Source organism: Nylanderia fulva, unplaced genomic scaffold (assembly GCF_048542155.1).
Source record: "Nylanderia fulva isolate GAGA-0341 unplaced genomic scaffold, ASM4854215v1 Scaffold26, whole genome shotgun sequence".
NCBI classification, from domain to species: Eukaryota; Metazoa; Arthropoda; class Insecta; order Hymenoptera; family Formicidae; genus Nylanderia; species Nylanderia fulva.
Window position 1 is genome coordinate 106,615 of NW_028190325.1, and position 26,482 is coordinate 133,096.

At 38.1% G+C, this 26,482-nt stretch overlaps 2 protein-coding genes across 4 annotated transcripts; one reads left to right on the top strand and one right to left on the bottom strand.

The window, feature by feature from the left end:
• The first annotated feature begins 840 nt into the window (after nucleotides 1-840).
• Nucleotides 841-7,685, top strand: Vha16 (vacuolar H+ ATP synthase 16 kDa proteolipid subunit). The gene is made up of 3 exons (XM_029314107.2): nucleotides 841-1,106; nucleotides 3,623-3,812; nucleotides 4,023-7,685. The coding sequence occupies exons 1-3, from the start codon at nucleotides 1,031-1,033 to the stop codon at nucleotides 4,225-4,227; spliced, it is 471 nt and encodes a 156-aa protein (XP_029169940.1). The 5' UTR covers nucleotides 841-1,030; the 3' UTR covers nucleotides 4,228-7,685.
• Nucleotides 5,976-15,890, bottom strand: NAT1 (N-acetyltransferase 1). 3 transcript variants are annotated; one of them, XM_029314103.2, is made up of 7 exons: nucleotides 15,808-15,890; nucleotides 15,429-15,645; nucleotides 14,376-15,333; nucleotides 14,121-14,264; nucleotides 11,950-12,839; nucleotides 11,450-11,755; nucleotides 5,976-11,138 (listed from the first exon to the last, which is right to left on the bottom strand). In XM_029314103.2, exons 3-7 carry the CDS (start codon nucleotides 15,292-15,294, stop codon nucleotides 11,064-11,066), a joined length of 2,334 nt encoding a protein of 777 aa, XP_029169936.1. In that variant the 5' UTR covers nucleotides 15,295-15,333; nucleotides 15,429-15,645; nucleotides 15,808-15,890; the 3' UTR covers nucleotides 5,976-11,063. The 3 variants fall into 3 exon arrangements, with proteins under 3 accessions (XP_029169936.1, XP_029169935.1, XP_029169934.1); XM_029314102.2 differs by lacking the exon at nucleotides 15,808-15,890 and having other exon boundaries at nucleotides 11,950-12,827; nucleotides 15,429-15,792; XM_029314101.2 differs by lacking the exon at nucleotides 15,808-15,890 and having other exon boundaries at nucleotides 15,429-15,792.
• Nucleotides 15,891-26,482: the final 10,592 nt, after the last annotated feature.

Here is a 26,482-nt window from a genome sequence, read left to right on the forward strand (position 1 = left end):
AATAATTATCAATTATATAGAAAATATTAATTGTGTGACATTTCCTGTCATGTAATACAATAATAATATTTGTGTCGATGAGTACCTCTGATAAATCAAAACGATATCTAAAGAAAGATATTATTTATTTGAGAAATGAAAAGATCGTTGATAAATTAATTCTTGAACATTGATAAAATTGGAAAAGATAATAAAATATATGTACTCGATATTTATTCATAATAATAATATTAACAAATTTAACAAAATCAACCGATCTACTGAAATATACTATACGCAAATACATTATACCTAAAATTTCTTTCTTCAATACAGAGAAGGAGTATAAAATTAGGTCAAGGATATGCATACGAGCGTTGAATCAGAAATTACTCTGGCATTTCTATTCTTCGAAAGACAAAACGGGACAAAACGAGACACATTTCTCAAGAGAATTTTCCCCATACGTGTCTTGCTGCTCCAAAAAAATTTCATAAAAATAAAAATTATAAATATGCCTACTCTTCGAAATTTCGCACACGTAATCACTCAGCTGATACAGGCAGTTGAAACACGCGGTGTCATGTGCCTGTCTCGCGAGAAGTCGCCCTGAATCCCGCGAGACATCCGCTCGCGGACATCCCGTGATCGGCGGAATAATATCGCGCGGACGAAAATCGCGCGAGGGGAAAACGCGCGGGTCACGCGCTCGCAGCGCCCAAGCGGTCGCGGCCAATCGGCGTCTGGCGCGCCGCCTGGCGGGGATGAGACGCGCGAGCCGATTGGCCCGCGGGCGGTCGGCGTCGACCAATCCCGGCGCGAGTACGCGGCGACACGCCGCCGCCGTTGAGCGCTCTCCTCGTCACTCGTCACATGACCCGCGCCACTGTACTCCGGTAGGCCATATTTGACAGTGGCCCACTAGTTTAGCGACGTGAGTGACGTGAACATCGTTTTACGTTCGACGGAACCGTTTCGCCGCACGGCAGAACCTGTAAATATCCCCGCGGATCCATCTCGACCGACGAGAGACCCAACAAATCGAGTCAGAATGAGTACGGAAGAAGCCCCGATTTACGGGCCGTTCTTCGGCGTGATGGGCGCCGCCTCTGCCATCATATTTTCTGGTGAGTTTCCGTCCACCGTTCGGCCTTTGCGACGCCTTCGCGATCTCGCTCGCTGAATTCGCGAAGGCGACGAGGAAGGCCTTCAACGCTCTTACACATACTTGGATTCCGCTGCCAGCATTCTCGTCGTCATCGACGTCGACAACGACGATAACGACGACAACGACGAGGATGACGGCACGATATACATATGTCCCACGCCATTTTCTCGAGCGGCGTAAGACGGACGAAAAATCCTTCGTCGGGCAGCGCGGCGCGCGCGGATTATCGATCCTCGTCGCAGAGGAACGTTTTCCAGCGGGCGGCTCTCGCCTCGCGGCCTCTTCCGCGACGAACGTCATGTGCCACGAGAGGAAACGCGTGACGTTCCCCCGCACATACGTCGACGACGTTCGACGAGGCTGCGTGAAATTTTCGGCGGCCCTCTTATCTTATCGTGTCACGCGCGGAGAGGAAATCAGAATCTCTCCCGCCCCTCTATACTTGAGAGAGATCGATTTCCTTTTCTCTCTTTCTCTTTTATTCGCCTCGTATATTCTCGCGTTTAAAGGGAAGGTCCTCGCGATCGTTTCCTTCACGGATCACACGCATATTATTTTTATTCGCGGTCTCGCGAGTTCGGGCGCAGAGAGCTTATTTCGTAATTGCTGACCTCGCCGGCGCGCCGCTAGAATTTTGCCAGTCTCGGAAAAGCGACAAAAAGAGAGAGAGAGATAGAGAACGAGGACGGAATATTATTCGCGGGCGTGCGCCTCGTGCGTGTCACGAGTCACGAGACGATTTATCCTCCTCACCTGCACTTTCTACACCTTCCCACCTCTCCTCTCGTTACGTCTCGGTCATCCCGGACACGAGTTTCGATCGATCGGCGCAAAGGGGAAAAAAAATCGATCGATTTTCGCGGAAAGGAAATATCCATCCCGCGCGATAGAGGACGTATCGATTCGACAATTAACGATTTTCCCCGAATTCGCGGTAAACTATGACCCTCCGGGATCGCCGCGAGCGTCGCTTATACCTCCGGGAAGATCAATACCTTTTCCCGTACACGCGCCTTCGACGCTTTTCTCAATAGGGATACAATCGCGTATATCGCACGTATGAACGAACGCTTCGTCATCTGTTCCCCGAAACGCATCGATCGCATCATCGATTACCTCGTTCTCCAACGACGCCGCCGCGATTGATTATTCCTCGCCGTTCATTTACTTGAATCGTTTTTTGCGAGATTTATTTCACTTTAGAATTACTTCGCAGAGTCGTACAAGTCGGCGCGATAATTATTATTGGCCAGCGAGAATGCATGTCTCATCCAAATTAATTGCTCGCGTTTTCCTACCAGAAAGCTTAATGGAAAAATAAATTGCTCGCGCTTTTTTCTTCCCGCAAAGTTTAATTAAAAAACAGAAACATGAGGAAACTCATTTATTGGCTCATTGTCAGAAACGCTTCGCGTAAATCGGGCAGCGAGATCGACTTACGCGAACATCCATAACGTTTATTTACGTATGATAAGGTGCATATTGCGGCGATAGCGCGAATAGGCTCGTCATTATATCGGCGAATTTGATACTCGTGATCGGTGTATAATTAAGGGCGTACAAAGAGCTAGAATTTTTGAAGAATAAGAATGCACGATCGCGTGCCTCTCGTATAAAAGCCACGCCCCCCCTTCTTTCTACTCACGGGATGGGACTTGATTATCATGTGACTGCCAACGTGAGAATCATGTGACTGCAAACTTCCAGAGCTGGGCTGGGTATATCCGTAAAAAAGATACCTGTCGCGCCTGCGGTATTCTTCGTATTTCGTCCAAAATTTTCGCGAGGATTTTTTTTTTTCTTTTTTCTTAAATGGACCTCGGCGTCTCGTGCGCTTTCGGCGGAAATGATGACACGGGATGAAAATTATTTTCGTCCGCTTTGAGACTGGCCGCAACTGGCTCGATCGATAATCCACTTGCACGCTCTTGGCGGCTAAAACCGCCAAGAAATGCACAGTGCGTTCGCGCAAAAAGAGAATAAAAACTGCACCACGAGTTTACGATGCTTACGCTTTTAACGAGACATTTTTAGGCGACTTTCTTCGGCCGAAGAGTTAAATTCGCGCGGAGTTTTACGGGATCTAAAAGTGAATTCATCGCGTATTTCGCTTGAAATACATGTCGGATGACATCCATTTGCACACACACACACACACACACATATATATGTATATATCAAACGTTTATTAATAAATTTCTATTAAATTTGTTAATAGAAGAAAATTTTATCTGGATTTTGTTTGAAGACAGACGTATTGTTGGCTTATTAAATTGATACTAAATTTGATAAAAACGAATGATTGCTTCATTATATCTAACATATTTAATTTGATTAAATTCACATAATTTTTTCAAATTTAATTATTAAGTCATGAAATGAAATATTAACTTGTAAGCGTGTGCACATGCAAAGCGCAATAATTATCAAGTTTTTGCAACAATACACAAGTAACATGTTAATTTTATTTTACAGCTCTAGGAGCAGCATATGGCACAGCGAAGGCCGGTACAGGAATCGCAGCCATGTCTGTCATGAGGCCAGAATTAATCATGAAATCCATCATTCCTGTTGTCATGGCAGGTATCATTGCCATTTATGGTCTTGTAGTGGCTGTGCTCATTGCTGGCAATCTTGAGAAGGTCCCTAAATACGACCTGTACACGTACGTATCTCTTCATCTAACATCACTTACATTTTATACAATAAATCTGCTGCTTTTCAATTTCTTTCAATAGACTAGAACATTAATATAGTTGCAAAAACTTGAGAAAAAAATATAACAATAATTCACTTCTTACACACATGATCGCTTATAATTAAAGAGAGAGAAAACGAATCCATAATTAATATAATTTTTACTCTTGCTCATCAGGGGTTTCACCCACCTGGGCGCCGGTTTGGCCGTAGGCTTCTCCGGTCTAGCTGCCGGATTTGCCATTGGTATCGTCGGTGATGCTGGTGTGAGAGGCACTGCTCAGCAACCTCGTCTTTTCGTCGGTATGATTTTAATTCTAATCTTCGCCGAAGTGTTAGGTCTCTACGGTCTGATCGTCGCCATCTACCTATACACCAAGTAAACGGTCAGTAACGGCATTCTACTACCTGCCACATGGCTCCATGCAAGACATGTCGCCTGCAACCAACAGCGCTCCCCGAACTACTATTATGCTAAACAAAAAAAAATTTGTTTCGACATTTTACTTAACTCACGTTACTCCATGCATACCTATCTACTTCTTATACCATCTCTCGGTTCATCTCTTTGCGCGTTCCTTCTCTCCTGTAATATCGTAAACTCGATGAAAATCGATCTATCTTTAGCGTCCGAACATTTGTAACCACACACCACAACGCCATTACTCATTCACACAAATCGTATAATTATATTCGACGATCGAGAAATGCGCCCGACATTCTATTGATTTCGCGACATCGATGCGCAATGACGCTGCGATATGCGAAAAAAGCGAATGTATAGCTGAGAAAGATGGAAAGAAAAATGAAGAACAGTCGACAGGGAAATACAAATTGCATACATATATGTATAGAGAGAAAAGATCTCCCATGTTGATCCCATTGTCGAACATTTCTCTTTCACTGTATAGTAATCATCATTTGTAGCTTAGTTACGATATTGAATTACCAGTTAAAGTAATAATCGGCTCTACTTGAGTGTATAAAAGAAAACAGTTATTGATAAAAGAATATTTAGCACAATTATATATATATAAATATATATATTAAATGCAATCGCGAAACGGCAGGTACGCGAATAAATATCACGTAAGAGAATAAAAAAAATGGAAAAACTCTAAAGAAATGAAATTATATCATCGGGATAGGAATATGTACGAGTAAGTGTAGGCGACACGCGAATCGCGCGTGATAAAACGGCGTAATATAATAAAGAGAGATAGGAAGAAAGAAAGAGTGAGAGAGTGCAATTGTACCGGACAAGATCTCGCGTGGACGGAGATTGTTCAGTTGAAAACAAAAAATTAATAAAAGAATGATCGATGAAACTTTGGTAAAAAAAAAAGAAAAAAAAGTATGAATGCGAATAGTAGTTGATCAACAGGTATACATACACGATAGTATTAAGTCAATTGGGAGGCTGCTGGACGCGGCGAAATTTCACATTTTCACGGTTATTCATCGACAACGATACGAGAGACCAGAGACGAGAAAAAAGTCCCGTTTAATCGTTTGCGGAAGCCGCAAAGGCCAGCGGTCGACATTCGATTAAACGTGCGATTTTTTTATCCGGTCCATTAGACACATATATTAGTTCCATCACTGTGAGAGGAAAGAAACGTCATCGTATGTCAATGGAGTAACGGGGATGTGAAAAAGCTTGCGTTAAATCGTATAAAAACACCGTACGTGTACCAGTAGACACACATACACACAACATACATACACAAAGAGGGACAAACATACTACCTTATAATGGCGAGAAATCGATGATTACCTAAGAAGAGAGAAGTTATTATATATACGATAATAACGAGGCATGTGTAAACGAAAAATAATTTGTACATTCCATATTAAGTTCGTTCAGTGTAGGCGAGTGGGCGTTTAAAAGAGAGAGAGAGAGAGAAAAAAAACAAAATTCAATACTCGTCCCGATCAAAATTTCAACTGATGACAACCGATCAGCTGACGAACGCGTAGGCTGGATTGTCGATTGGGAGCTGACGATCGCATCCCTCGCGTGTGTCGCGATCTTTCGAGCATCACCTCTCCCCGAAATTTTGACAGACACGAAGAATTTAAATAAACACAAAAAGAGAAACGCCCGCTTGCCATTTTTTTCGACTGTGCAGTATTTTCTACCTAAGAGAAACAAGCTCGATGTATAGGCGCATTTTCGGCAGGAAAGGTGCGAGATGTCATCCAGAGAGTTAAATCGATAAATTTTGAAGAAGTGGATGTAAACGAGTCAAAGAAAGGAGTCATTAACAACACTGTTTTCGCCTCGAAAATACACCTATACATGTGTCGTAAGATCACCGGAAACGTATAATAGATTCCTCGACGTTCTCGTCGAGGAAGAAAACGAAGGAAGGAAACGGCAAGAGTTTAGGAAATTTTCCGGAAATTCGCGCGCGTCCATAAAATCAACGCGTCGCTATAAAAAAGAAATATAATGCACGAGCGAACCGGGGAGCGGTGGTGGTGGTTTGTTTATCTTTTCTTTTTTTTTTTTTTTTTTTTTAATAGGAACGCAATTTTCGAAAACATCACTTTACGCTTTACGAACAAACTGCAGGCACATTAAAAAAATTTTAATCGCCAAATTATATCTTTCTTCCCCCATCTCCCCCAATTTTTCCTGTATTTTACTATATAACGCATAAAAGCACACAAAATCGATTATATATATCGAGTCAAAAAACGAATCCGGGATTTAATTATAGTTGTGCGCGCGCGTGTGATGTATATACATACCACCACGATGCTTCACGCTACGATAATTACAATTTAGGCTAGATTAGGTTAGAGGTATTGTTGTATACCAAAACCTCGTGTAGCTGAATGAACGATAATTATTCAATATGTATAATGGAAGGATGCGTATGTGTGAGCGAGAGAGAGAGAAAGAGTGATTGAAAGAGTATACGAGAGAAAAGAGAATGAAAGATAGATGCACCTGGCAGAGGGAACAGAGAGAAAGAGAAACCACCACCCCATCCACCCTCGCCCGAATCCCCAAACTCTATTATCTTCCAGTGTTACTAATAGACTCATTGTTGAGCACGAAAAAGTGATACTGATCGACGATGATTATTTATGTTATAATTCGTCCTCGATGTTACAGAGAAACCGTGTTTAATAAAAATTTCATTTGGACAAAAAGACAAAAGCGGTATCACTTAACCAGTCATCCGGGAACTTCACCTGGAGTGTGTTTGGTCCGGAGAATGAGAGCGGCTTGGATTCTAATCGATACTAGATTCCATCGAAATCAATAAATTGAAAACAAAATCGTAAAAATGTCAGAGCAAGGATCCGTCATCTCCACTCTTGCTGATTATTCACGTCACTATCATTCATTGAAAACAGATTAGAATCCATCGTTGGAATTCCAATCCGCTTCCGGGACACCTTGTACGCAAAGTACATACAAGTATAAATCTGACAGTCGAATATATATATATGTGCATGAATTTGAGATATCCATTTCTATCACTGCCATTCAATCGAAACGAAAGGGAAACGGTACATATACACTTGCTCTACATTCAGCACACAAATATATAGACATACACACACACACACACACTTATTTTGCGGCGACTTTGCGATATATATTTTAATAGCATCACACATCCTCACAATCGGTGCAAAAGAAAACGTGTAGCGCGAATAAAACGCTTTGTGTTCATTCACGGATATAAAGTCAGAAAGAATGATTTTACAGAGATATTTTAATGCGACCGCGTGAGATATATGTTGATTATGTCTCACGATGTCTTTAGTTTAACTTTCCGAAAATGATAATAATAAAAATGTGAACTTGTTCGAATCGTGATACTTGTACCTCATTCTTACAAAGCCGCTTTTTGTAACAGTTCGATTAAAAAGAAATCCAGGAAAGAAAAATAATTATTCCATGCAGTTTCTTGCTGATGCTGAATACAATCGCCAGAGCCTACGAGATGCTTTATCACATTTTTTAGAAATTTAAAATTAGTATTTTTACTTTATGTTACAACTTCGATATGCGTTGAAAAAATTTATTTCGCTCCAAATGAAATACATTGATTTTTTATGAAGCGATTAAAATTAATAAGATTTTCGTAATTAAATCGTCGGACGATTTTAATAAACATTTTTCGATAATACAATTTTGAACGAGACAAACGAGGCACTTTTTCTATTCAAAATGTGTGACGAGTAGGGAAAACCTTTCTCTGATCATTCGTATTGAGCATCGAGATAAATCTAAGGAATGACTATTCTTTTTCTTCAAGATTTTTCTTGTTATTGAATTGTGTGACTTTAATTTGCATAACGTATGCTTATTGCAATTACGCAGTTAAAGCTACCGTCCATTGATTTATGCGAAGCATAAACTTCAATCGCCTTCTCTTTTTTACGACTTGTAATAAGCAGTAAGGTAAGTATTACATTTCTTTGAAGATTGTTCAACCAGATTTTCTTAACAATTATATCTGTTTCGTTATTTGATATCGTGTAATCAAGTAATCATTTCACGCACGATAAGATACACTGTGTAGAACACTTTGCAGTCGCTGATAAAAAAAAAGAAGATAAAGAGATATAATTATCGTTGCATTTTCATTCACGTTCCAAAGATATGAAGGTGAGGAATGGCGATTATCACGCAATCATAAAGAATGCATCGTCCTAGGAACACAGTTTTTTTTATTGACAGAGATAAAAGATGACGGATTTATCAGATTCTTTTTAGCATCCTATGAGAAACTATAAAGATCTCTCTACATAACGTATATAATTCTCATTACACGTGAAATAATACTGAAGATGCAATACATGGATTCATCAGTTATTATGTGTGTGTATATTAAATTCAAAGAGCTGTGTGTACATGCGTGAGAAAATAAATTAACATAATTGAAAGGTACGGCATCATCACTCTCTCGGAAACCTTCCCTGAACCGGAAGGAAGCGGAATATATTCCGTGCGTGTATATATGTATACGTATACAATGAAAACCTGCTTTTAAACACGTAATTATACAGTACAAATGTATGTCCATTAACGTATTACAATAATAATGTAGTAATAAATATTTTCTTCTTTTTTCCCTTTAATTCTCTTTCATGTGCGAAGATTAAACTCGAGTCTCTAATTTGATCGAATCGATTAAATCTTCGCAAATGTTATGTATTTTTTTCGAAACTATGTAAAAAAAAACGATGACATAATCATACACGCTGGTACATATCGCTCAAACGAACACTAACGCATTTAACGTTCTACTTATCATATACCGCTTCAGCTGCAAGATAATTCTCATTAGCACTTAATGTGTATGTATATTTGTGTGCCGTCAAACTCTGATTAAATAATACGTACCGGATGACAGTATGATATTCGACGAAAAAAAAAATAAACTTAACACGGTCGACAGTAAGTAATTACTCGATACTGATTACTCTTAACTGACGACGCTCGGTATAAACCACCTAATATTTTTAATTATAAAACAACGCTGTCTTTAAAGAGGAAAAAAACACTTCAGTCCGGCGGTAAAATTAGGTAAAGACCATGAGGCATCAAAAGATATATATGTGTATATATATATATATATACGTATATATATATATATATATATATATATACGTATGTACAATATTTTGTAAAGATAAAATATGACAACAAAAACTGTATTCAAATTCTTAATATTTTAATCGCACGATTTTAATAGTACGATAAAAGAGTATTTAATTATCAGTTGTTGCAGAGAGAAAAAAAAAGATTGAAATGTACACGTGAAAGATGTGTTACACAAGTGCGTCTGGAACGATTTCAAACAAAACAAAAAAAAAACAAGAAAAAATTACGACGCGCAATACATTTTTAATTATCACGCAGAGCTTCTTGGCTTAATTATTGACGTCCTTTTTAAGCCGGTCTGAAGGTTATTTCAAGTTATCTTGTAATCTTAATCGGCGACGGTCACATTCGGGAAATACAGCAGCTCTCTTTCTCTCTCTTTTTCTCAGTATCTGGCTCTCTATCCGCTCATTTCGATCAGTAACACGTGCTTGTCTTTTTTTCGCATAACTCGCGCATACTGATCTTTTGCTATTTGGCGGCGATTGAGCGAGATATTAAAAAAAAAACGTAGCGTATATAAGGCAGGAAATGTAAGGTGAAGGTAATTGGTCATCAATGCAACAACCAGGGGGCCATCTGTAATAAATTACACCAAGGCATATTTTATTCTTTTTTTCTTTTAAATACGAGTTTTAGTCGTGTCACTAGTGTTCACTAATTATTAAATGTTAAATGGATGTGATGTTGGCTGCTGGTTGTTATTATAACTGTAATTAATTATTTACTTATTAAGAATCAAGTGACGCTGCAAGTAGATACACAGGCAAACGGTGTATTCACTTTTTCCTTTTTCTTTCCTTTAGTTTCGATCATTTTTAACTGTCTCTCTAAATCGCAATTTAAATATATTACTCCGTTTCGAAAAGAAAGTGCTTCACGGTTTGCATTTTGCGTACACTACTGAGTCGACCGTTTGTTCCTGATTAATTCTGATTTTTTTTTTTTTTTTTTTTTCATTAGAAAGATGTAGATATATTTCGATTATTGGATTGATAATTATGTATAATAATAATATAATAATATTAATAATTGATAATAATAATAATTCCTCATAATAAATGTAATGCTTGGTACACAGAGATAACAAACGACTTCACTTATTGCCGCGGACAAAAAGACTTACAAAACGTGACACATGCACAATACTAGACAAAAACTCGAGTAACAAAAATGACCAGATTAATTTTCTCTCGCGCTTTTTTTTTCTTCCCGCACCAATAATCATACAGCGGCGTAGTATCTCGATTGTATCTGTGCTGGCCCAATATTATTTTATAATATAAATTATGTACCGATATATTTTTTTTAATTATCTAAAAAAATTCTAAAACGTCTTGCTTGAAACGTCTGTCATACACCACTCATTGGTTACAAACTCTTTTCCTTTTTGCAGACATGATTGTAAAGTCCTTTTCAATCACGTGAGGGCTTGAGACAGACTAACAAGATGTTTGCAATTCTGGATGGAGATAACTCAATTAATAAAACTGAAACCTTTTGCGGTTCAGCGATATATTATAGATAGTAAAACCCTATTCCAAATCATAGGTCTGTAGAATAATGCTCTCGAGGCTCTTCCAATTAATTCTTCTCATCCTCGTCGTCTTCCTCCTCCTCCTCCGATGCTTCAGCAAGCCATGTTAGCCATGTATTTACCTATATAAGTAACATAAATATGCTTACATTAATTTTTACATAAAATAAAATGACGAAGTTTATCAAAATATTATAAATTTGAGAGAATTTGTGAAATAAAATTACAGAAAAAATTTACACATACTGCATGGTATTAACAATGTATTCATAATATAAAACTAATCTATCATAAAACGAAATAAAAAATTCGTTTAGAGAAAGAAAGTGAGAGAGAGATGATAGTAAAATTTACTATGCAAAAATCTCAATGATAAGAAAAGAATCTTCGGACAAAGAATATTTATAAAAAAATTGTTATAATGATACTGCACCTGAAATAATGCCTTGCCCTTGCCAGGATAAGCATCGGTAACGGTGTCTCTCCATTTGTGGTATGCTTCTTCTTCGATGACTTCAAGATTATACAGTGCTATGAACCATCGCAGCAGCAACCCTTTTGGAAAATTGTGCGAGAAGCAGAACACTTGAAGCGCATGAAGAGCCGTAACTTGAGAGTCGATGGTAGTTAGGAATGTGCGAATAAAGCGTGCATATTTCTGCAGTAACGCACTTTCCTTTTCTTGCAGTTGTTTGTCTGGATTTACGGTCGGATCGACGCCAGGCGCCAATGTTGTCTCCTATTATTTTCCCCCCCAAAAAGAAAAGCAAATTATTTATTATAATTTACCAACTAAATTTTACTCTCTACATAAAAATAAATCTTTTACTAATAAATATAATTATTTAAATTTACAAAATAATTTGTCATTATCTTTTATTATTTAACGAGGCAACAACGATAGAAGACTGAGATATTGAATAAGTCACTAACCCCAGTGATGTATTTGAAAAGTACATTCATCATAGCATTAATAAATGCAGGATCAGAATGATGTTGAGGATCCAACTTCTCCTTGATCCATTTGTAAAGAGCATTAGGCGCTGGATCGGCTTCTAATTGACGCCACATATCTCCCTGGATTCTGAGAAGAGGATAAAGGAAAGTCAATTCCCGGTCTTCCAAGATCTCGCCCAAGCGCTCCTTTGTCTTCTCCGCTTCTGGCAGTTGACTAATAAGATCCACTTTGCTATCATTGAAGATCTGCGTGAGCCTTGCCTTGCCTTGGGTCTTGTGGAGCTGTTGTAGAGTCAATAGGAACAGCGGATGATGACGACCGTTTTCTGTTTCCGAGGCGAGATCCGTCAACTGAATTAAATTTTCCGCTATGGCCTTAGCTGTCAGGAAGGCAACGTGGGACGCTACCAAAGGCACGGTACTTTCCTTCTCCGATATACTGGCCACCAGTTCCTTCCATCCCTCATTCACTTGCTGCAAAGTGAGCAAGCTCTCCTTTTTCAGCTCGACCACAAGCTTGACGGCGAGCTCGCGTTCGGAGTCTCCGCGATCCAACGTGTTAGAATACATCGTGCAGATCGCATGACGCAAAAATCGCTCGGGGATCTTAAGATCTTTAAAGGCTGTCAAAGCGTCCTGCACATTTGTATGAGACGCGAGATCGTCCATTAACGCGTTCACCTTCTTCAACACTTCCTCCCTTGTGGGTCCCTTATCTTTTCTATCCCGAGCCTTCTCGCGCTTGTCTACGGGACCTTGCTTGATCACGATAGCAGGTGGTGTCTCTTTGTGCAATAGAGGCGAGCTGGGCTTCAGAGCGGTAGTACGCAAGAGAGGCATATCTGAGCCTCGTCCTGGGAACATATCTGTTATTTTTACAATTAAAATATACACAATTATTATTATTAGTATAAGAGTTTTAACAAGGCTCTGTAATATAAATATAAATTTAACGTATAAGACGGGCAACAAGAGCCAAATCGCGGATGACAATGCGTTATCCTAACGAAACTAAATAATTTTCCGTTAGAATTAAATACCGGTGCACAAGGCACCAAATTTTACTTGGACACGGCCAAGATTTTAAAATATGAAATAATCTCATATTTGAGATTTAATTTCAATACCCCCTTTAACCCCCCCCCCCACGGAAAATAAATAAATGAATGCAAGAGAAAAATATAGATCCGAAAATCGCTGAATCGGGAATCGAACCCGAGACCTTTCGCTTGCCGGGCGACTGCTCTTCCAGCTGAGCTATTCAGATCCTTTCGATTCTATACTTTTCTCTGTTATATATATTAATGTTGGTAAACAAACGCATTTTTAAGCCAGCGTGTATCAATATAAGAGTTTTAACAAGGCTCCGTAATATAAATATAAATTTAACGTATAAGACGGGCAACAAGAGCCAAATCGCGGATGACAATGCGTTATCCTAACGAAACTAAATAATTTTCCGTTAGAATTAAATACCGGTGCACAAGGCACCAAATTTTACTTGGACACGGCCAAGATTTTAAAATATGAAATAATCTCATATTTGAGATTTAATTTCAATACCCCCTTTAAACCCCCCCCCCCCCCCCCCCACGGAAAATAAATAAATGAATGCAAGAGAAAAATATAGATCCGAAAATCGCTGAATCGGGAATCGAACCCGAGACCTTTCGCTTGCCGGGCGACTGCTCTTCCAGCTGAGCTATTCAGATCCTTTCGATTCTATACTTTTCTCTGTTATATATATTAATGTTGGTAAACAAACGCATTTTTAAGCCAGCGTGTATCAATATAAGAGTTTTAACAAGGCTCCGTAATATAAATATAAATTTAACGTATAAGACGGGCAACAAGAGCCAAATCGCGGATGACAATGCGTTATCCTAACGAAACTAAATAATTTTCCGTTAGAATTAAATACCGGTGCACAAGGCACCAAATTTTACTTGGACACGGCCAAGATTTTAAAATATGAAATAATCTCATATTTGAGATTTAATTTCAATACCCCCTTTAACCCCCCCACGGAAAATAAATAAATGAATGCAAGAGAAAAATATAGATCCGAAAATCTCTGAATATTATTATTAGATTTAATTTTTTTACAATTTTACTTTTAAAATAATGATGCGAACGCGGATATTTACCATTGTTGAGAGGTAGGTTCAAGTTGATATTAGTCTGTTTGAACATCATTGAATTGGCCGAAGGTCTCAGAGACACTTCTTCCTGAGGATGTCCTCCGATCAACATCTTATTTTTATTGAATCGAAGTTGTTCTTTATTGCTATCTGCAATGGTACAAAATAACAAGTATAAAGTATAAGTATCAGTAAAAGTCATCGTTATATCGATCGGTTAATAAAAGAAAAAAAAAGAATTCACTCCATCTGTGTACTCACTGTTGTTAAAGTTCTGCGGTAGATTATGTTGTGGCTGGTTGCGTTTTCCTTCAAAATTGTTCTGATGACGACTCTGGTTTTGATAATAGCCTGCTCCTGGCTGATTACGTTGATTATGGCGGCCATAACCAACCCCAGGAGTTCCTGCAAATCCATTCGGACTGAATGGTGGTGGTGGTGCCATACCGAATGAGGGGGAAGTCAATGGAATACTTCCTATCATGTCCACGTCTAATCCGCCTCGTCCCATCTTTCGTAAAAACTCCGCACCGAGGCGATCCTCTCGTCCTCTATGGAAACCATTACCCCGCGATGGCTCCTCGTTGTCGTTGCGGATCTGATTAATCGGCATCGGGCCTTCGGTGCTGGTGGCCTTGCGCGGTTTCCAATCGTCACGGCGTAATTCAATTACATCACGCAGCATAAATTTGATGCGTAGAGGAAGATCCCTACTCTCTGCCAGAGAGTTCATACGTTTGAAGTATTGATCCATAAGTCCGCGGCCCTTATCCGAGTCAAGGATACGGCCGCAGGTACGCATAATCTGACAGAGGCACTCGATATCCTCCGCCGCGTCCCCCCGGGATCCCCCTCGCCTTTTCTTCTCCAGCAACTGCTGGATGCAACGATGTAGAATCGGCTCCGACACGATGCCCAGCTTGCCGAGCTCCCCGATGAACTTGATGTTACCGAGCATCTTGCGCTTGGCCACCTGCCGGCGCTCTTCTTCCTCTGGACCAAGCTCATCCTGATTCTCGAACGCCTCGCTTGCTTTTGAACGATTTTCGAACTCGTCTTTGCACTTGTTAAGTAAAAGGACTCTGAATGTGCTCTGGCCTTTTTGACTTTCATCGATTGGTTTACGGGGTTCAAAGTTTGCGGCTTCGTCAGACAGCTGTTTGCACAGCCGTGCGTACATAGAACTGTACTTGGGTTCATCAAGCGCTTTTTCGAAGATCTGAAAAATTTTTATTCATATTTTTTTAATTAACCAGCATCAAAATCTTATACGATAAGCGTCGTAACTTTACGTCGCGACATAACAATACGTACCAAGAAAATAACACCTTTGAGAATCACATGAGAATTAAGCTCAACGTTGAGCAGGTCGTTGCTCAGCTTTGCGAATTTTTCCGGTGTGAGCTTGTTAAGAATACCCCGCACCTTTCTAAAGATGAGATCATTTCGGCTTTCTGGGGTGAGTGCATCGCGTCTAACAGTTGAAGGAGGGATCCAGCGTTGCTCAGTGGATAGGGAGCGAATATCGTCCCTGGAAGGCATCGAATTTTTCTAATGTCAGTGTCAACACGCAAGTAGCAACGCAGGGACGATTTTGCGTACTATTTGTTGTAATATATAACGCGTTCTCGCGTTTCTTTTTTTTTTTTTTTTTTTTTTTCGTTACTGCCAAAGTAACTTTTTGGATCCTGACCTTCCTCCCGAGACACGAGAAGCACCCCCCGGTCCTGTGGGGTTGTCCGTTGTTGCGCGTGTTTTGGCCCCCTTAGTGATAAATCACAGCACACAGATCTTCCTTGAGGAAGCTGCAAGAATTATATGAAATTAAGTTATATTTCTCGAACACGCTTAAATGCATTAAATATAGATAAATAAAAACGCTAAACTATTATATCTATTATATTGTACACTCTTCTGCAACTTTTATAATTACAAAAGAAATGTATATGTATTTCGGTGTTCATTTATTCTACATTTTTATTGTCTTTTTCTTTAGATAATATTTCCTAATAAGTGTGCTCGCAAAGCATAAAGATTAAACACCTAGATTAGTCTACACTTGAAATACGTAATTTCGAATCTTAAAGCATGCATGCAACCTTGGTCAATCTTTCTTTTTCATTAAAAAAAAGAGACAGTCTATCGCTTTCTGCCAGCGATGATGTAGCATCGCAATGAACTCGTTCAATAAAATTTGAGAGCATTCCTCTCGTCACGCTACAGTGACCCATATAATATATATATATATATATATATAAAATTTTACAATGTAATTGCGCATGCGAGCGCAATTTTAGAGAAGGCTCTCTACTTTGTGCGCGTTCAATAAACGACGCACGCAAATCCTACTCGGTTAACGTACTCGACCAAGTAGTTCAAGGATAGAATCATAATGGGAGACATGGTATTTCGCGAATCGAGTCGTCTTTGTGCGTTTAAGATGATCATTTCGAGTCGCATCTTTTTCCATCAGAAGTCATAGAAACGAGTCTATCATCATCGAGTGACAGGTCGAGATCGCAAAAACCCGATGACCTCTCCTCGGGAACTTCTCTCTCTCGCTAAAAGGAAAAACCGTTCCGAGGTCGGAGGACCCTCGCGGTTGATCCTTTTTCCCCGAACACCCTGTACACACCCTTTCGCGAAAGGCCTTCCGCGGACGAGAGGCAAGGACCTTCCTTCCCGAGGAAGAGAGACGACTTTGATCTTGCTCGCTGCTCGAGAACAAAACGACCGAAACGACCCACGGACGAGAGGGAATGTCGAAGGGGAGCGTATGTGGGGCGCGGCTCATGGTCAGACGGTCAATGAACCCTCTTCTCCTGACTCCTCTCCCTCCCTCGTTTCACCGCGACTGATCATCTCGCAGACCTCGCCGCTGCTCGGCCGAGGTCGGACGACTTCGTCGGCCTGTTCGACGGAGGTCGTGCCCGTCCGGTCGCGTCTACCGGGTGTCCGCGAGCACTCGGCTAGAGGACGGCTTGGAAAAATCAATAGAAGTAATTGATAAGCGAAGTATGCGAGCGATCGTTATATATCAAGATGAAAACTAGACTTTGTTTTCTTTTGCGATTGAAGAAATTATAAATATTTCAAATAGGCCCGAATATTTTATTTACAAGGTGATCGATGAAAGTAATTGACGACACGCAACATAATTACGAGCAATAATTGTATTTAAAAACGTAAAGCAAAGAGACTTCTTGAAATTAAATAAATTACAAAGATTTCGAATAGGCGCAGATATTTTATTTACGAGATAATCAATAAAAGTAATTGATGACACGCGAAGTATACACAAGCAATCATTATATTTAAATATGGAAACTAAAGATTTCTTTTGATATTAAATAAATAATAAATATTTTGAATAAACCCAAATATTTTATTTAAGAGATGATCGGTAGAAATAATTGATGACACGCGAAGCAAGCGAGCAATAATTACATTTAAAAATAAACGTCAAGGACATCTGTTCTCGAAATTAAATAAATTATAAATATTTTGTATCGGCCCAAATATTTTATTTACGAGATGATCAATAGAAATAATTGATAACACGCGAGGTATATAATTATATTTAAAAAAGAAAAATAAGAAACTTCTTGAAATTAAATAAATTATAAATATTTCGAATAGGTCCAAATATTTTATTTACGAGACGACTGGTGATTTAGAATCCATTTTATAGCGAGAAAATGCAATTTTAATTCAATAATAAGCTAATAATAATTTAACATTAAAATGTTGGTTGAAGATTAGAGAAAAAATTGCTAAAAACGTATAATAAAAAGATTCTTGTACTGAAATAGCGTTTTCTAAATATTTTGTTTCAACTTGATGAACTATGTACGTAGCTAAAAATGTGCAATGAAAATATCCGGCCTCTCACGGACGTATCCGTGAATATACAAGGCACACGAGCTTGAATAAGAGAGAAAGACGAGAGAGAGAAAGAGAACTAATCCGTCGGAGCAAAGTTTCCCAATGTGAACGATCTCTGAAAGACCGCTCTAAATAAGAGCGTCAAAGGTTGTTAATGAGCGACAAGTTGCTTTATATGTACGTTAACCGAACTTCGAAAGTAAAGTTAGAAATGAATGAAGGAGAGACCCCGACATCGCGGTATCACGTACTTGTCACGTGATATACGATGCTATTCGAATATACGGTGTTCATTTTGTTCCGCTACTGAAATCCTAGATATTGCGTCAAGATTTTGCGTCAATGGTGACACGCGGTTTTTTGTACAATTTTTTTTTATTTTCTTAATTAGAAAGAGAAACGCGTGGCGCGAAAAAAACGTGATTAACGACTCGGAGACTCGGCGACGATACGCCAAGGAAAAAAAAGCCACGCTGCAATGACGGATATCGCTATGCGAGGTCGGGATTACACGAACGCACACGTGTCGGAATTCGTCGTGATAATTAAATAAAGGAGTCGATGATGCGCGCATAAAACCGGGCTTCTTTGTTTCTCCCGCCTTTTCGTGCACATACGTATATCTTGGACCTTTCTTCATTCTTGGCAAATACTAGTCCCGAGCGTATATTTACGGTCGTCGACAGTTATTTAGCTATTCCCGTTATTTAGCTATTCGTCGATCCGAAAAAAGATTTTGCTCGCGTATCCTTGACATGCGCGGCAATCCTCAAGATTAACATCGTTTACTTATTTAGTCAATGTCGGTTGCACTGGCTCGGAACACTTCCATAAGTATCGAAGGATATCGAAAATCGAGAAGAAATCGCGTCGATTCCGATAGCGGAGATGTATAACAGAAATATATCGCGCGAACGATAATTAACAATTCGAACAAAAAATATAACAATTATTTTAAAGAGAATAATCGCTCGTTGCTTTTGGAGCAAAATGTTTAATTTTGCGGATATTAAAAGCACGATATTCTGTAAAATGCGATATAATATCTGCGATGATGAGGATGATCGAACAAAAAATTTTATATAAAAAAGACGAGGAAAACGAATCTATAAATGTGCAAAAATACAATACAATACGAACAATAATAATTAATAATTCAAACAAAAAATACAATAAACAATTATTTTAAAGAGAATAATTGCTCGTTGCTTTTGGAGCAAAATGTTTAATTTTGCGGATATTAAAAGCACGATATTCTGTAAAATGCGATATAATATCTGCGATGATGAGGATAATCGAACAAAAAATTTTATATAAAAAAGACGAGGAAAACGAATCTATAAATGTGCAAAAATACAATACAATACGAACAATAATAATTAATAATTCGAACAAAAAATACAATAAACAATTATTTTAAAGAGATAATCGTTCATTGCTTTTGGAGCAAAATTTTTAATTTTGCGGATATTAAAACACGATATTCTGTAAAATGTGATATAATATATCTGATGATGAGGATAATCGGACAAACAATTTTTCTATAAAAAAAGATGAAAAAAAACGAATCTATGAATGCAAAAATACGTCTACGTTGCTTTAGAATAAGATACTCGGCTCGGATGGTATTTCCATGCCATGAATAATCATCAATTTTGCAAATGCAAACTTTAACGTTCCGATCTGTTTGTTCCGAGCTTTGACGAACTAATTTATCTTTTATCGGACATCTATTAATATTGCCGAAAAATATCGGAATTAATTAAATGTGATTAAATTCATAATTTTAATTCTACTGGTGAAAAAAAATATACGTACAAAAACTTATATCTTCTTAACATAAAATCTACAAGACAAAATATATATATACTGCGTTATTTGCCGATATTACCAGAATATTTATAGTATTCTTAATCGATAAAAAATAATAAATTTAATATAATAAAATATTAACTTTCTTATATATAAGATTAATAAATAAGCAGATAAATCAATATTGAAGCTATATTTGATTGTGCACAATTGCATGAATAATTCATAAATTAATAATAGTAATCGATACAAAAAGACACGAAAAATTAAGTGTTCGTCGTATATGCGTCTTAATTTTTTCAGACGTCTGGTAAACTTCCGAAAAATAAAGTCGACTTCTCGAGAAAGATGAGAAAAACAGCATATGCGTTCGCAAAATTATTAGTTTTGTGTGCTATCGATGTACGACGCCAAAAGAAAGAGGAGAAAAGAGAAAAAAGAAAGAGAAATCGTCATGCACAAGGTGGATGACGGTGGCGGACAAAGAAATAGTGATAGAGTGACGTAAAACGAACGTACGAATGAGCGAGCAACTTCCACATCCCTCCCTTCCCCTTCTCCCCCCGCTGAGCACCCATTACTTTCTGTTTCCTCACGACACGTCATCGATGCGCCTGACAGCTACTCCACAGCTGACTGTCAAACTTGAACAAAATTTGTTGAAAAAATCGGCAATTTATATATACGATATCGAGTTAAATAAATCGACCTGTTTTCCACGAAACAAATGTTAATGGATGATAATAGAAAATTACAAGCTTTTCGAGAAATTACACCGGAAGTCGAGCCGACCATCGAGCATGAAAAAATGCAAATCGAAGAGAATTACTTATCGATATAAGAGAGACTGAAACAATCATAAAATATAATTTATTGAATTTATTTTTGTAAAATAAGTGTAATAAAAAAATAAATAAAAGAGAGAAATTTTGCTATTCGTGCGAAAGATAAATCGAGTGATGAGTCACTTCTTAAGAAATGATAATGAAAAGAAAAAGAATAAAGCGAGTGGGTCTGTTCGAGTTGACTCGTTTTGGAAACTAATAAAAAGAGGAGTAGCTTGAAATATATATTCTTTCGACATTTTTCCAGCAAGAATAATAGGAAAGATACACGCTAAAAGATAGAAAAGATAAATAAAGGACAAACTATTTATTATCTTTGGAATTGCTTTTAAAACTAACGACAAAATAAGTAGCAAGTTGTTTATACAATTTTCTTTACAACAAAACGTAGTACAAACGATAAGACAGCAAATTACCATTCGATGTATTGCTTGCAATATTTATGACATTCAGCGTAATATTATACAATATAGAGACTGCAATAGAGTGGATTTTACGACTTTTCTGCGGACACGCGAGCTCAGAATGTAATAACAATAAAATTTTACAACAGTAAACAAAAATATTTATCTAAATAAGAAATACAATAAATATACTACAAATACAATAAATTATTCCATGATTTTTTAAAATAAAATCCTAATAACAATAGAATTTTAATAACAGCAAACAAAAAATATATACTTGTATAAATAAAAAATAAAATAAACAAATGCATGTGGAAGCAGGTTTTGATCCAATATTTGTCTTTTAAAAAAATATAAAATATATTTTTCAAATGTATGCTACTTTGTGTCTTTATCATTCAAATGCAAAATTAAGCAAATAGCTGATGGAGAGACAGAAAAAAGACCGCGATAACATCGATAAATATCTTTATCTCGCGCCATAAAATAATTCACGTAAGTTGACTCATCTAAATATATTAGTCATAATACTGTAACAGCATCTTTAAACTCGACAAAGAAGTCTCTGCAAGATACCTGTTATTGTATAGGTAATCGAGTACAAGAAGAGTTCAAATTTTGAGTTCAAAGAATTTCGGATGAGTTTCATGTCCGATTTCACAACTCGATGACATATATTCACCCCGAATCAAATCTGATAATTCAGCAAACTCGCCGGAGGACAAACGAAATGAATCAATAGAAAGGACATTTTATTACTTCGAAGAACATCGATTAAATTCTACGAAAGTCATATAACCAATGAAACGATTACAAGAAAATCTACGCTTGCTATAAATAGATTTACGACGAATGTGCCATTAAAAAAGGTGGGAGAGGAGATCTTCTGTGAAGATCCTCTTATCGAACGACTCAAAAGTCAGATGACAGAGAGAGACAAAGAAGAGTACACAGAGAGAATTTTCTCTTAGAATTTATCGTGAAAATCATGGTAATTCTGGGACATAGAAAAATTAATATCTACAATAAAATGCAAAATATGTTTGATTAATTTTACTGTGTGCATAGTAAAATTTAAAAATATAAAAATTTACTATGTACATATTAATATTTTTTATCATGGTAAATATTAATCAGAGAATCTTTTATAAAATTCTTCCAATACCATGTTGTCCCACGATTATCATCCCAGATAGCAAAACATAGGTCATTTTAACGTCGAATGATGTCATTAGAATTTTTTCAAAATGACGTCAGTTTGATACTTGGGACGATTTTCGGGGGAATTGAATTCTAAGAGAAATTTACTATAGACATATTAATGTTTTTTTTATCGTAGTATTGTGGTAAATATTAGTCAGAGAATCTCTTATCAAATTCTTCCAATACCATATTGTCCCACGATAACCATTCCAGGTAGCCTACTGACGTCAGTTTGACACTTGGGACAATTTTTGAGGGAATTAAATTCTACGAGAAAATTCTCTCCGCGTGTGAGCCTAGAATAAATCCAGATTCACTCGCTCTTCTTTCTCGCGGGTAGAAAGTAATTCGGAGTAGAGACCGAGTGGCGCGAAAATTCAGAATCGCGTATATATTCATTGATGCGCATTAACGCAAACGTTAGACTCGCAGTTGAAAGAAAATCAACGCGTCTATTCATAGTATGATAAACGTTTTCAAGTCTCGCTGCAACAAAGGGGCTCCGATCAGAGAGCTGCAGTCTCTTTCTCTCTCTCTCTCTCTCCCCATATATATATATATATATATATATATATATATATATATATATATATATATGCGTCGCTGTTGCACAGTTTAAAGGTGCATGTATACATGTATATAGCGATGCACTTCGCTACAAGAGAAAAAAAGAGAGACGACCGTACAATCGCAAGGGCGAGGCGCGTCGAGATGAAACAGGAACGGGTTTTTCAACCAGATGTTTCGTCGGCATTCTTCGAATTCTCCGTTCGAATATTCACCCGATTCCCTATGAAATCTCCAAGAGATCGTCGCGGAACAAATTATAATTTTTTTTATCTATTAATGAAATCGACAGTTTTACATCAAACAGAAATTCAAACCGGATTTTTTTTATTGAAAAAAAAAATAAATCAAGAATGATATAATTTTTCGTTAATCATACGGATTCGGAGAAAATGAAAATTATTGATCGTCGGCATTCTTTGAATTCTTCGCTCGAATATTCACCCGATTTCTTGTAAAATCTCCAAAAGATTGTCGCGTAAAAAATTCAAATTTTTTTTATCTATTAATGAAACCGACAGTTCTATATCAAACAGAAATTCAAACTGGATTATTTTATTGAAAAAAAATGAATCGAGAAAGATGTAATTTTTCGTTAATCATACGGATTCGGAGAACATGAAAATTATTGATCGTCGACATTCTTTGAATTCTTCGCTCGAATATTCACCCGATTCCTTGTGAAATCTCCAAGAAAACGTCGCGTAAAAAATTCTAATTTTTTATCTATTAATGAAACCGATAGTTCTATATCAAACAGAAATTTAAACTGAATTTTTTATTGCAAAAAATAAGTCGAGAATGATATAATTTTTCGTTAATCATACGGATTCGGAGAACATGAAAATTATTGATCGTCGACATTCTTTGAATTCTTCGCTCGAATATTCACCCGATTCCTTGTGAAATCTCCAAGAAAACGTCGCGTAAAAAATTCTAATTTTTTATCTATTAATGAAACCGATAGTTCTATATCAAACAGAAATTTAAACTGAATTTTTTATTGCAAAAAATAAGTCGAGAATGATATAATTTTTCGTTAATCATACGGATTCGGAGAACATGAAAATTATTGATCGTCGACATTCTTTGAATTCTTCGCTCGAATATTCACCCGATTCCTTGTGAAATCTCCAAGAAAACGTCGCGTAAAAAATTCTAATTTTTTATCTATTAATGAAACCGATAGTTCTATATCAAACAGAAATTTAAACTGAATTTTTTATTGCAAAAAATAAGTCGAGAATGATATAATTTTTCGTTAATCATACGGATTCGGAGAACATGAAAATTATTGATCGTCGACATTCTTTGAATTCTTCGCTCGAATATTCACCCGATTCCTTGTAAAATCTCCAAAAGATTGTCGCGTAAAAAATTCAAATTTTTTTATCTATTAATGAAACCGATAGTTCTATATCAAACAGAAATTTAAACTGAATTTTTTATTGCAAAAAATAAGTCGAGAATGATATAATTTTTCGTTAATCATACGGATTCGGAGAACATGAAAATTATTGATCGTCGACATTCTTTGAATTCTTCGCTCGAATATTCACCCGATTCCTTGTAAAATCTCCAAAAGATTGTCGCGTAAAAAATTCAAATTTTTTTATCTATTAATGAAACCGACAGTTCTATATCAAACAGAAATTCAGACTGAATTTTTTATTGAAAAAAATAAATCGAGAATGATATAATTTTTCGTTAATCATACGGATTCGGATAACATGAAAATATTGACATCTATAGATATTTCGATTAGATCCACGAACGCGAAGGGTGGTATCAATCTTAAAAATAGCCCGAGCGCGCCTCGCCGATTAATGATCGCTAGTGGAAGCACGAGCGAGTATATAGAGTGCTTGTATCGTATTCCCGAGCGCATATGCGTGCTCTAGAGAAAGAGAGAGAGAGAATATAATCTTTTTATATACATCCCGTATAAAATATTTAGAGAATATACGCGAGCGAGCGAGCGAGAGAGAAAGACTCTCGAGAGGAGCCAATATAAAATCGCCTGTCGATGAAAGCGTCTCTCGTCGGGAAACGTGACACAAGCAAGAGTGCACACAAGGCCTGGGTGCCTGCCTCGAAGTCGGTCGTGTGTATGCATGTGCTCGAGCAGCATCGATCGCCGACATGACAGGCCACACGCGTGCTCTCTCTCTCTCTTTCCTACATCTATATAATATTATATTGTTCCGTTCGACACGTCGCATTTCCGAGAACGAGGCGGAATTTCCGGAATGAGCCGCGAAAGGAGAGGACGCGCAATGGCGAAAGAGAGAGAGAGAGAGAGAAAGAGAAAAAGAGGGGGACGCTCGCCATGTTCCGAGCCTTAACCCCTTTGCCTCTCGAGATGATCGGAGCGAGATAAGAGAGAATAATGTAATGTGTGCACTGTCAAATCTCTGATAACGACGCGGTTGATAAATTACGATATGTACGCTATGCACTAGAATTATCCAGATTATTTTAAATTATGGTGACTAGCTTCTACGGCAGCTTCACTAATTAATTCTACGATTTGCAAAGCGAATTGACCCTAGAATACTGACTGGAGATGTATGTATGCGTGCGACTATACATTATTATTATTATTATTATTATTATTATCGGACTGTTGCAATATTTCGCAAGTGTTATCGCACACAATTTGTCGTCGTACGTATATTTTCACGTGATTTTGATATTATTCAAATTCAAACGGGAATAGAATTTCCGCGGAAAAATCACCGGCTTGCTTAGGAGAAACACTCGATTCTTATTATTTATCAATATTGGAGCACGCATTGTAGCAAAACTCGGGGTCAGCATTCTGGAGTCGAGACGTACCGAGGAACGCGACGACCGGAAGGAAGTGGAGACTGTCGTGAAGAAACACGCGTGCTCGGGAGCACGTTTTCGTTCACACTCGAATCCTAGAAAAAAAACACGAAAAAAAAAAAAAAAAAAAAAAAAAAAGAACAAACTTTCGAGCGGAAAAACCGAGGAAAAAACGCAGCACCAGAGGATGACACGCGTTCGTAGAAACGAACGTCTCCGAGAAGAAGCGTGTAGCGTCGAAGGCACGTACTAATTCCGGAATTCGTCGAAGCCAGGAGGGCACGCGTGCACCCGCGGAGGGGGTGGGGAGGGGCGCTTCCTTCCCCCCCCCTCTTCGCGGGGCATCGTGGAAAATTTATGAGGAAAAAAAAATATTAGAATCACCCGCGAATATCCTCGGTGCTTTTCCTCGCTCGCGTTTCTTTCCGCAACTTTTCTCACACGCGTGTCGTCCCGACAGTCTCCAACTACACTCCCCTCCCCCACCTCCCTTCCGGACGATCGCGCACCGCGGCTGGTTAAAGTGTCAAAACGTGGGAGCTGCGTGGGCTACGGCGAGGCGGAATTTTCTCGCGGAAAATCGAGAGCCGCCCGCGAAGTCTCTCGCATTTTCGGAGAAATGAAAGAGAAAACGCGAGCGGGCGGAGGCTCCCAAAAGAGAGACAGAGAGAGAGATACGATGATGCTTCTTCCTTCACACACACCCGACATGACGCACGACCTACCCGTGTTCGCGCGGAGACTCTCGCTCGAGAGAGAGAGAGGACGGGAGGCCCGCGGATCTCGCCTTCTCCGCGTGGATTCCTTTTCCGCGGCCGCG